The 13,177-nt window shown below is 39.4% G+C and overlaps 1 protein-coding gene across 1 annotated transcript; it reads left to right on the forward strand.

Annotated features, from left to right (window-relative positions):
- The first annotated feature begins 3,273 nt into the window (after positions 1–3,273).
- Positions 3,274–5,249, forward strand: LOC139733314 (uncharacterized). The gene is made up of 2 exons (XM_071644151.1): positions 3,274–3,397; positions 4,170–5,249. The coding sequence occupies exons 1-2, from the start codon at positions 3,338–3,340 to the stop codon at positions 5,247–5,249; spliced, it is 1,140 nt and encodes a 379-aa protein (XP_071500252.1). The 5' UTR covers positions 3,274–3,337.
- Positions 5,250–13,177: the final 7,928 nt, after the last annotated feature.

Below are 13,177 nucleotides of genomic sequence, written 5' to 3' on the forward strand. Positions count from 1 at the left end.
ATATCTATATCAAGTAAACATTATTAACATGTATACAGATACTTCTCTCTCTTTTTAGGTGCAACACTATACAAGTATACGTGACCTTACAAAGACTTTATTTTTGAAGATGCCTATGGTACTATACTTTGCTGTACATGTATATCTCTTCATTCGTACACAGCTCTTGTTATGATTTTTGTGTGACTGCATTCAGCTGTTCAGGACGTTATTCATCGCATCTTGGGATCTATCTTCAGCACAAAGAAAAAAAATAGAGGTTACTGTGGTACTGTGACATTGTATTACAATAAGCGGAATAATAAAGAAATGTGTAATTATTTTGTCATTCGAACACAAGGAGCTTATGAGTTAGTAGAAGCCCCGAGAAAGCTCTAGGAGGTAAAGTTTGATGCAATGAACGCAAACATAATATAAGGAAATACTGCAGTATAGTCCATGTGTGGTCAGAACATGGAGCTACAACACTGCTCAAAGTCCATGGCCAGATCCTTGGCCAGATCAGTGAAATCACACCTCCCTGGTCAGATCAAAGGGATGGAAAGTGCTGGACGCGCTCTTCCAGCCAGTCCACGCCGATGATCGTAGTCGTGAATAGAACTGTACATTGCCTAATGAGGCAACCTATAGTGTTGAATAAAAACAAATAAAGCAAGAAACAAATGGAGAAATGATTGCTCTAAATAAACAGCAAGCAGAGAGATTCGACTCCATGGCACGCTTGCGCGGTGTGCCTCTTGGCTCACTCCGATCGCCGCAGCTGAGCGGGGGAATTCTCCGAAACCACCGCTCAATATCGATCCCGTGCTTTGCTGATGCGTGCTCTCCGAAAACAGGATGTACCTCGTACAGTATACTGAAAAAGATGCCAGATATCAAAATAATGAATGCAAAGGATAACGTAACGAGTGATGCCTCATGCGTTTTGAAACAGGAAAAGAAGATTTTGTAATTTATGATAATCATGACGTTGAACAGTAAGCAAACGGGGGGGGGGGGGAGGGGCGAGATGAATGTCATCATTAATTAATGGATATGAAAGCTTGCATGCCCACGCGTATGAGTGAGCGTGATAGCCATGACATCATTAGCCATTAAGAAAACCAATTATGAAGAAAATTTCCGTTTTGGAAAGTTAAAAACCGCTCTTACACTGTTCTAAGCCATGTGATACTATATAACATCTAACGTGACATTATGATATTATACATTTAACATACGTGCAAATTATTCATCGGAATAAGAAACATACTCTCTGACGACCTTAATAAGAGATATGAAAAAAAGTTTGAGAGTGCCAAAATACGTCATTCATTTGATAAAATACTCACATTACAGACAAAAAGTAATGATTTCACTGACTATGGCATGACAGCAAAGTGTGATGTATTCATGGAAACATAACTGATTCAAATAATCTTTCTTGGTTTTTATTTCTTTAAAAATATCATCACTTTGAAAAGGGTGCGATTTGCATGCCATAATTTTATAGCCAGCTAGGTCAGGTGACGGCTCTCAATTCGCTTCTCGTTTGAGTGTGTAAACGAGCAATACTCATTATCATGGGAATTTAACAACGTTTCTACAGCGAGAAAATGATGAAAACAACTTTTATGATATTCAAGTATACATAGAGGAAGTCGGGCTCCAGAAATTCAGGCAAAGCGCAAAAAGCGTCAACTTCTCAGTTACTTGCGTATTACTCATGTGCAAGTATTGGATTTTCTCATAAATATCATGTTCAAATTCATTCATTTTTATTCTATAACGATGAGTCATGCTCTTGACTCAATTGCAACATCCCAAATATCTTTCTCTTTCATACCTGATGAAATCATATGAAAGATTCGATTCGTGATGTAAAGATGTATATCCTTGATAACGGTAGTTCAATGGAAGAAAACATACGAAAGAGTGGGATCTAAATATAAAAGTGACCATACCACCCGTTAGATGTCATCCTCCGTGTAGGGAGGTATCATGGTTGTGGTGATGGTGGTGGTGGTGGGGGGGGGGGTGACTTCAGTCTCTTTCTCCATAATAGTGCAAGGACAGATGCAAACGTGACTACTCTGACAACTGAGGTGAAGGTTTCCACCAAGGAGGTGGGACTTCCCCCATCCCTGGTTTCACCAAGAGGGTATCCGATACCTCCTTGGTCTCACCGTGGAGCTGTCTCTATGGTTTCACCGTCCACCTCATCGTCAAGGTGGCTGGCTTCATTGTTATGATATTCTGGTAGTAAGAAGTATATAGGATAAGGAGCTAGACTTGTTCCCATTCTTCATCTTATTCGTCTTCGATAAACATTCGCCCAAAATGATATCTCGTCATTATTTCTTTATGTGACAAATAAAATATTCTTCCCGCTTTACTGGGGTAAGAAGCTGATTTGAGTCAAGAAAACAACCTTCTCATCTCTATCGCAATTCAATTTAAAGAAGGTGAAACTACCCAAATTGTAGAAAGGTAATAATCATATCGGTAGCAGGCAATGAAAAGGATGACAGAGCAAAGGATTTGACTGCTTTTTTTTTTTACATTTCGAAATTGGAACCTTGCGGTGATGGTTAAAAATTTGTGTTTTCCTGTATTGCCTGTGTCGGTCATGCACAACACCAGGAGTCACAGCATCGGAAATTCCCCAAAACAAAGTTATTAGATCCACCGAATAGACGTGGGGATTACTGGCTGTATTAGCTCGACTTTCCACCAGGCTCCGCGCAGTGCCGCTACAGGTTGTGAACTGCGAGCTGAGTCAGACGACAAGCTGCCTTTATATACCCGCCAAAAATAGCAAGCGGTGAACTACCGTAAACACTGCCATGTGACTGACTGCTCGTGCTTTTCGCAATGTCGTACCCCTGTGTGGCTGGCAGAAACTACACGCGTGGAAAATTCTGTGATGAATATTCAGCTTTGTGGTTATTCCATTGGTCCATATTCTGTGACGTCAAAAACTAGCATGACGTCGTCGTATATCATTAGCGTTAACCGTGAAGAGCTTCGAGACTCACAGTGTTGATTCATGTTTATTCATCGTTGCCATGGTCACGCGGAGCTCCGTTCGGAGCGAGCTCCCTCGCAAGACTGGGAAGCCATCTCGCGCGAGAGCTGGAGTATATATACCCGTCTAAATTTAGACATGCAAATCACCGGGATTGTGGAGCGCTGATTGGCTGAGCGTGTCAGGCCTCACTGAACCCTCGACAGCAGACGATGTGATTATAGCTCGTAACACCACGCTGACATGGTCATAATCACTTTGCCTCCCGATCAGATCGTTTCACGAACTTGAGAATTTTACCTGCAAAACACCATAACATTGGAAGGAAACATGGCAGCTCTTTTAGGAGAACCTCAGTCCGTAGGATGCAATGACAGCTTTTCATACGAGGTAAGCTCACGTTGCTTTTGCTCTTTTATCTGAGCTCTGCTAGCATCTGAAATAATATGAGCACTCTGTGATTGCAGGTGCGTTATTTGAATATTGACTCGTGATTATCGAATCGCGCGGGTATCAACGACATGTTTACATGTTTTTGTGTCTGATTTCTGATATTTATTTTTGAGTGGAGTATTATTCAAAGTTTATAACAGTCTTAATTGTTAAGCAAGTGGATGTTCGATTAGTGATCTTTATCTGCTAGTGATATTATTGACCTCGAAGGTGTTATTTTCTTATTCTCCTCTTGCGTAGAATCTCGTGTTAATCGAGCATACTATAATACATATCTTTGCAGTTTGTGAAAGGAAATGTGAATTGTAATGTCAGTAGATTTCTAGATCCAAAGCAATTATATATTGTCATTCTACAAATTATTACTGGCTGCATTTGATGTAATATATACTGTAGTTTTGATTTCCCGGGGCTCGCCGGTCTGGTCACGCACAGATCGTGAGAAACCACGCTATCATTCACTGAATGACCAATCACACTCGCCGGGCACGACCAGTCCACGCTCAGGCTTGAAAGGGCTATTCAGACACGCACAGATTATCTGTGAACAATACCTCGCTGAAAGTTGAATGGAATAGTTTGAATACCTGCCAACTCTATAGCATTCTTGCATAATGAGGCATAGTTTCCCCTCGCACTGAAACTTTACTTTTAATGTGTGCTACTTTCTGAGACTAAATGTGAGATTTTTCTTCTTTTGTTTCTGCAGCTCTGGCCTGACATGGAAAGCTTCTTGCAAGAAATCTGCCCACCCAGCTTGGATGAGCCTGCATTTGCTCCAAGGCTCGAGACCAGCTCTCCAACATCTACCATCATATCTGGAGCTGGCAGTGATGGCAGTGCTTGCTTGTCGCCACCGCCCGTCTCGCCGCAGTCCGACACGACGACGAGTACGACATACGATGACCTGCTCGACCTCGACTTCATCATCAACAACACCAACTGCGTGGAGGCATTCAGCCCCGAGGTCCCAGCCGGTATTGTTCCAGAGGTGCCCATCAAAATCAAAGAGGAGGCTACCTCACCACTCCCTGGTTCCATTCCTTCTCCAGAATGTATTGGACAGTTTTACGATGACTTCAGTGTTGGGTTCGAGACCAAGACAGCGATACACATGCAGCCCCAGCTCCAGCACAAACCCCAGCAGCAGCAGTACCATCTCATGCCACAAGACCTCCATCCCATGCATTACCACCAGCAGCAGTTCATCCACTCCTACAATGCCCATCCTCTGCAGCTGACCGCTCAACTCCAGCACGTAGAGGCGCAGTCCATGCCCGACCCACCCCCATACTCCAGCCACCAGCACCTGGTTGCACCCCAGATGACGAGGATAGCCATTCCTCAGCAGCAGCAGCAACTCCCACCCCAGCACATGATGCCTACACCTCCCAACACTCCGCCAACTTCCCCGCTCCTCGATCTGCTGCGAAACACTCCAGTCGACAGCAGCGTCGTGCCCACATCAGTCCCTGCCACCCAGATCGTCAGGAGGAAAGGGAGGAGAACGTGGGGTCGCAAGCGCACCACCACACACACCTGCAGTCATCCCGGCTGTGGGAAGACCTACACCAAGTCATCCCATCTGAAGGCTCACATGAGAACACACACCGGGGAGAAGCCTTACCACTGCAACTGGAAAGGATGTGGCTGGAAGTTTGCCCGCTCCGACGAGCTCACCCGACACTACCGCAAGCACACCGGTGACCGCCCTTTCCAGTGCCACCTTTGCGAACGTGCTTTCTCTCGTTCTGACCACTTGTCTCTCCACATGAAGCGTCACATGTGAATGAACTGAAACGCTCTTGAGTATGTCCTTTTGTGTAACAATGTGAACATTGCTGGCATGAAAACTTGTTTCTATGCTTGTCAAATTCACAGCTTGTTAAGCAAATCCACTGGTTTGCAGTGGTAAGATGCAGAGTGTGTTTTTGTGTTTCATGAGAACCACCTCATCGCTAAAAAGTTGGCACAGTCAAAAATCTATGAAAGCACACCTTGTGAATGTTATATAGGATTTTTGTTGGTTTTCTTTGTGACTCGAGATCAAAGCTGGAACTTGATCTGAGGAATTGTGATACAAAATCCTTTTGTATGGTGCTCTTAGTTTGATAAGTGCCTCTTTGAAGAAAATGTTTGGGCTAGCCCTGCATGAAGCAGCTTCTTCGCAGAGCCAAGAAGCTGTATAGCTGAAAATGTCGAAAGTTTATACAGGAGCAGCAAAGGAAAGATGCACACCATTTAAAAACCAAAGTGTGCTGATAAATCTGTCTTTGAGATTTACTGTTAGGATCAGTAAACTTAAATTGTCTCCTGATGGCAACCTCTGTTCCAAACATCATCATACCAGAGAACTTGCCTACTTGAGAATTGTGTACATTGTACAGCAGGCTATCTTGTTGCCAGTGCCTCACAACAGTACTTCAGTTTGTATATTTAAACAATTCAAGAAGAGCAGCATTTGAGAATGAATTAATATCAATGTTATGTAATGAATTGTGCTTTGAAGGCACGGGCAATTCTGTAAATATCAGATTTTTCTTTATATGTACATTGTTAAATTTCTACAAATTGGCGTTGATCGCTAAAACCAATTGAGGCTTGAAGTATGATGATTTGCCAAATTTATTTTTCAAGTTATTTAATATTCATCATGGCAACAAGCCATGATTACAATTTATACATAAAATGCCCATTCTTGCTTGCTACTTGGAATATGAACCACATTTTAAATCTGTACAACTCGCACCATATCCAATTGATAGATACACAGTCAAAGAGATATATTCCAGAAATTGCAATCGGTTGTCATGATCAAATTAAGCATTGTGTGCTCTGCAGCTGTTAAGCACAGACTATAATTTATTCCACCACACCACAATTCTTGTATGTGATGAATTTTTGTCACTGCAAAAGTGCATACTTATGTTCTGTTTGAAAAAAAGAATAATGCTCTTTAGTTCCAAGAATTGCACGACAGTACCAACGTCGAGTGAATTAAACTTAACCTCCTGTGAGAGGAAAAATTGAAAACTGAATCTCAACTGTAACTTTGTTCTTTTCATTTTCATGTCATTGATTGATGTTGGTTGATATCTTTAGTGGCGATTGTGAATGTGATGTTCTGTGTCTGTGCGTGCGTGCGTGCGTGTTTGTGTGTGTTTGTTGGTGCAAAACTTGAAGACTTAGAGTGCATGTTGAGTGTGCATGGCATTTGTGACTGAGAACTGAAGCAATGAAATACATTGTAATGTGCTGGACTTTATAGAAATAGCGGCAATGAGAGAAACAAAGATTAGGAATAGACCTTCCTCGGCTCATCTGAGCAGTATTCTTTACTTTACACAAATCGCTAATATATACGGACAAAACACAACATCACAACTAACAAAGTCCAATAATGACGGTATACTTGGAAGTCACTAAATTTTTTGATGGAAATCATTCACAAGAATACAGTCCTGTACATGGTACATAAAAATGTACACGTACATGAAATTTATTATGAACAATTAGAAAGAGTATACATGATCTCTTCCAAGCACCACAAAAAAGCTTATACAGTATATGTGTATATATATATATATATATATATATATATATATATATATACATACATATTAAAACAAGAAAGGGAAAACTGACCAGAAACAAATGATAAATGGCGACTTAACTTTGAGCAAAGAAAATGGGTTTTCATTGGAAAACCCATTTTCTTTGCTCAAAGTTTTCGCCCTATACATATATATATATGTATACATGTATATACAATGTGTGTATATATATATATATATGTACATACGTCACAATGTATAATACGGATGTAATATATTGGAGTTGATTTATCTGTCTAAAATCCTCTATTGATATAATTCTATGTGTGTAGATATCTGTCTATCTACCTCTCTATTTTCCACCCGTCTACCATCCATCTGTGGACAGTTCCATGAACACGATACATTTTTGTTCTTTGTGTACACGTTGCTGTATCTACCACAGGATTGTATATTTGCTTGAAATAAATCCGGTCTTATTTTCGTTTTCTGCTTTTCTTCATCCACCGAACCACTTTAAACATAATGTCGGCCTATATTGTGCAAATAAATAATCATGTCGATCCCATTAAAAAAAAGACATCGGCAGAGCGCTAAATTGGCAGAACTTAAATGATTTCCTTCTCTTTAAGATGACTGTACTGAGTACATAAACGTATAATATACATGTTCATGCTTGTACGTGTGGAAAAAACCCGACTTTTCATCATCCCTCTCTATTGCACATACCTTGCGCAAAGCTTTTGCAAAATCGTCATCACCGCGGTAGTGTGATACACGTAAAATATGCTCAATGATACTCAAGCATGAATCACGAATATATTTGTATTACATCGTGACAGCTGACGCACATTTTTTCACCTCACATCTCACATCTCACATCACCTTCCTCCGGCAAAAACCTGGACATATTTGTAGGATAACATCATCCTGCGTCTACTCATGGTAATCACTCCAAAAAGTAATGGAGTAAAGTAAGAAAATATCTGTACATGTAAATTGTAATAGGACATGTAGATAATGTCGTTACAGCAATTCGAGATGGACACACAGGAACTATGCTTCAAATTTATTTTGATATACTTAATAAACGACAAATGCCTCGAACATGATACCTAGAAGCAATAACTGTTACTTTTCAGTCGTTAGTTTTATTGCGAAATCTATGCTATGTTTAGCCACTATTGTCCAAGCACATTCATCTTGAAATGCGCAATCAATAATCTGTATACTTGTGTATATAATACCATGGTATGCGATAATCTACGTGCGTGATATCACACTAATAATTTTCCCCTCTCATTGTTGGCTGAACGAAACGAAAGTTCTGCAGCCCAAAGCATTTGAGTTAAAACACGCTTATTCATGCATGCCTGTAAAACCAACGTTATTCTGTGTAAAAATTTCTTAAATTAACTGTATTCAAAGAAGAAAATGACAATTTAACATATGTGATCCCATGTAGGGGAGCAAACTAGATTTGCAAACCACGATTAGTAGACTTTTACATGTACTTATAAAATGTATAACCCTAATGCTCCTTTCTGACATTTCCCTTTGTAAGAGTGGAACGTCATTTCTCATCAATCAATGGCTATTGTGATGTGCAAACTCGATCTCAATGCAAAGTGCAGTATGTATTGCAACATTATTTTCAGGCGCAGCGAAACAAACACACACGAAGTGCTCAAAACTACTGCGTGAACGTGCATACAGTCACTCACCAAATTATTTCTTTTTTTGACATCGTAATGAGGGCGCTATTTCACTGAAAATGGCAATTCGTGTAGAAAAACACTCGCAGCTCATGGTCCGCGGATTGAATGCATTGTCGAATTCGGGAATGCCCTGGATGTCGTGCGGAGTAGAGTCACTTTTTTGTGAAAATAGAATAAAATAGAATGAAATAAGTAAATAAATTAATTTATAGATAGATACATAAATGAATAAATAAATGAATAAATGAAGAGATAAATAAATAATAGTAATAAATGAATAAGCAAATAAATAAATAAATAAATAAATAAATAAATAAGTAAACAAAGAAACAAGCAAACAAAACTAAACAACACTACAACAGCGTAATTTGGCCATACAGTGTACCATCATTCATCCTGAGGGTAATCTTACTGTGTTTATTGTCGGCCTGTTTCAAATGCCCGGTCTTTGACGAAATGGCAAGGAAATGTAATGGTTTTTATAAACAGAAGTTCGGGTCAATCAAGTTCCTTTAGAAGATAGTGCAAGTTGTCGTCTTTCCCAGGGTTGCTTTCACAGTATGATAAAGATAAAGAAGTACCGGTAAATGTAAAACAATTTCTAAAAATAAATTCCACGTGTATGACCATCCCCTTCAAATAATAAAACAAAAATAAAACCAACAGCAACAAAACAAAAACATGCTATCGCGTCCATTTTGCGTCTTATTTTGTCCATTTGTTGATTGATTCTAATTAAAGCTGTCATCGATCTGTTAGCTTTTCTCTTTGAAATTTAAATCTGTCCATTACCCGTTAATACCAAAAGTGTTCCACAATATGACTAATCATTATAACGGTGTAGAGACCCTCCGTTTTGAGACTATATGAGGGCATACTTCATCTATTTAACTCTATTTACCACAATACCTGCTCATCTATAGGTTTCTATGTGAATTGTGCACATGTGACCCATTTGCACAGAAAGGGTTTACGAGAAAAGTTCATCAACACCATCATCATTGTGCTTCGCGTCATAACGATGGATTGATCACCTGATTTAAACCCATTTCCCCTTTAGACCAATAACATTAAAACCATTACACGCACAATAATTTCAATAATTTTTACTTATTTAGAGATTGCTATTCACATGATAACTTGAATTCTTTGCGCGATATTCGAAACAATAAGCATCTTCCATTATCCGATTGCAACAAATTTCAAGTGCAAATACATGGCATGTTCAGGCATTTCAAAGTCAAGACATCCCAAGCTGTATTCACGATTTCCATCTCCCCCCCCCCCCCCACTACACTCCATTGCTTCCCTTTTAATAAAATAGTGCGCAGTAGCAGCAAAGGTCGTGGTGAAATATCATTCATTCGTCGATGTTCGTGAGGCCGTTCAGTTCTCCAATTTCATTTTAACAAAATTTCATCGTGATCCAAATACTTCAGGGAGTAGTTTGTTCCCAGCTACAACTGCAATCGCAGACTTCTTCCTCTTCTTCTTCTTCTTGTGTCTAAATTTCTATCTGAACAATAATAAATGTGTATCAGGGACATTGATATTTTGTCGATGCATGTTGCGTCGTTTTATTTGTGTCATTAAGTTTCACAAAATCCCACAAGCGCTGCAATTAGTATTTTCTTAAATTTACAAAACAGCAAAAACTATACAACAACAACAACAAAACCCCAAAATAATGTCAGACTAACTTGGTGTGGTAGACGTGGTTGTTGTAATAACGTGCACCCAGGGTTAAATGATAGAATGGAGACAAGACTATCACAGGAAAACAGTTTCATATATTCAACATTAGCTCCTTTTTTTTTTTGGGGGGGGGGTCTGTTTTCCCTCTTTCCTCGCAACATTTTAAATGATTTCCTGCCCGGCTTGTTGCTGGTATCCGGTAGATGCCTCCAGAAATCCGCCTTTTCCTATCTTTATCTGTTTTAAGAGAGAGAGAGAGAGAGAGAAAGAGAGAGAGAGAGAGAGAGGGGGGGGGGGGCAAGAAAGAAGAACCAGGGGGAAAATACAGGAGGAGGAGAGAGAGAAAAAACAACAACAAGAAAGCATGAGGAAAAGTGAATAAAACACACAACGAAGTACGTGACTGCTTTCACGGGAAAGATTTAATGGTAGTCAATGTGAGTGTCTTTTTCTTTCTCTCCTCTCTATCTTTCTCGTTACTCGTAAGTACAGTGATAACGATTGATACCTGCGATAATTTTTAGAGTGATTGTGACGTCATTGCTAATGATACGCGTAATTATTGTAATCAAACTTTCAAGCTGACCTCGCGGTGACCGACGTAAAGTTAACAAAAATCCATCCGTCCTGCACTCCTTTCAGATCACGAACAACAATTAAAGGGAAATTCGAGGCCAGTTATAAGTTAGTTTGAGAAGATGGAGCAAACTATTACAAGCACAACAGTGGAAATTTGGGCAAAATTGGATTTTCACAAGCAAGGAAGTTATGACATTTTAAACATTCTCTAATTTTTGCACAACTTGGCAGTTCTCAAACAGTTGATGCGAATATGCAAGTGAGTGACCTCATATCCTCACCTCACCATTTTCTAATGTTCGAGTGAAAGAAAAATCAATTCTTCTGCCACAAAAGTAAAAAATATTTATGCTATCCTGGCTGAATAACTTAAAAAATGATCAGACAGATATACATCAGCAGGACTTTAGACTGTGTCATAATCGCGTTTGGAAAAAAAATATTAAAGATTTTATGTACAAACTATATTGCAAGTTACAAAGCGACGACATCAACAACTCATTTATTTGTGTATTTATATTGACCGTTAAAGAACTGTCGAAAAAAGGTTAAAAAAACGTGAGAATACCTTTTTGCTCGAATTTTCAATGTCGTGCTTGTAAAATTTTACTTTTTCTTTTCAGACTAACTTTTGACTGGTTCGGAGTTCCCTTTTAAAATGTGAACAGCGCGCACACGTACACTGTCTTACACTGTCTTACACTTACACTGTCTTACACTTACACTGTCTTACATGTACACTGTCTTACAATAATCAACACTGACAAGCGATACCTACCAACTTTCAAACAAACACTTTAATACACAATAGACCACAACATACGAATGATTGATTTCTACTCCTTGAGATGATGTGCAAATTTACATAGCGAATTTCCTTCCAATGTTCTAGTCTGTACAGTTCAATTACTATAATACCATCAATTACTATTGTCGGTGTCTAGACTGCAATCAATTTCTCCTAGAATCCTTCTCCTATTCGATATCAAAAGCTCGACCGCCGTGAGATGAGGGAATAGATTCAACTATAGAAATATAGATTTTCTCTCTCAAAGTTTGGTGCTCCATCGACATCTGCATCACCGATAAACTGACAACCCGCATCATGCCAGTGATGTACCAAGGAAGACCGGAGTAAACTTGGACATCAGTCTTGGGCGGGGTAATTTCAGACTGTCCAGAGGTCTCATTGATTGAGGCCACGTGACTTTGTTTACCAGGCGGCCATTTTGATTGTTTCTTTTTAGCCACGCCCTGCTTCGTGTGCATCAGGACATGCTCCGACTCCACCCCCAACAACCGGGGGGGGGGGGGGGATACATAACCCTCTATTCAGTAGGCATCAACGTCCACTATTATTGTCCGTCTGTACAATAATCTCAAAATTTAAGTAAGCACGTGTTAAATTTCCGTATTTCAACTGTACTGCATTCATTTAAAGTATAGAGTAGTGTATAACATGGAACACTTTCCGGTCCTGTCGTCCACCTATAGAATATAAATCACATAAAAACCATTTCTCGCGTAGCACAGTATCAGTCAATTTCAGTAATGACCTAATAGTATGTAATGTTACATTAGCAAATATCATTATATTCTGTAATACTACAGAAATATTTGATTGACTGGAATAAATCAATATATTATTTGGTTTAAAGGTTTCAACTTGTTTGACTCTCTTTCTCTTGTAATACTTATATCTCTTCATGGTATATGTTTTAGATAAAAATACAAGAATATTATTCATCAGCCGATGTTCAGGGTTTCATACAGTTGAAACACATCTGTGTTACAGTCTAACTAGATGCATTTATAATTGTTCGACATACCACTTGTCTAATGATATTTGTATTTTATACTGAATAAGGAGATTATCTTTATTCTATTCAAATCAATATCTGTTACGAAGAGGGAAAATAGAGAAGGACAGATAGATATGCAGATAGATAGGGAAACCGGGGGGGGGGGGGGGGGGGGGAGCGAGAGAGAAGGGGGCGTAGGGATAGTAAGGGATGGAAGAAGGAAATTAATTCAGGATAATGAAGGGACATTATTAACGCAGGCGTTGTATCTAATCAATTTAGAGGGATTTCACACCATATTACAATAACGCATATTCCCGTCTTTTTTTCAACACTCTTAATTTTCACCAGTAAAAAGAAGGCGGTCGT

Source organism: Diadema antillarum, unplaced genomic scaffold, assembly GCF_040938485.1.
Source record: "Diadema antillarum isolate AM-2024a unplaced genomic scaffold, OU_Dant_1.0 seq00000471_RagTag, whole genome shotgun sequence".
Lineage (NCBI taxonomy): Eukaryota > Metazoa > Echinodermata > Echinoidea > Diadematoida > Diadematidae > Diadema > Diadema antillarum.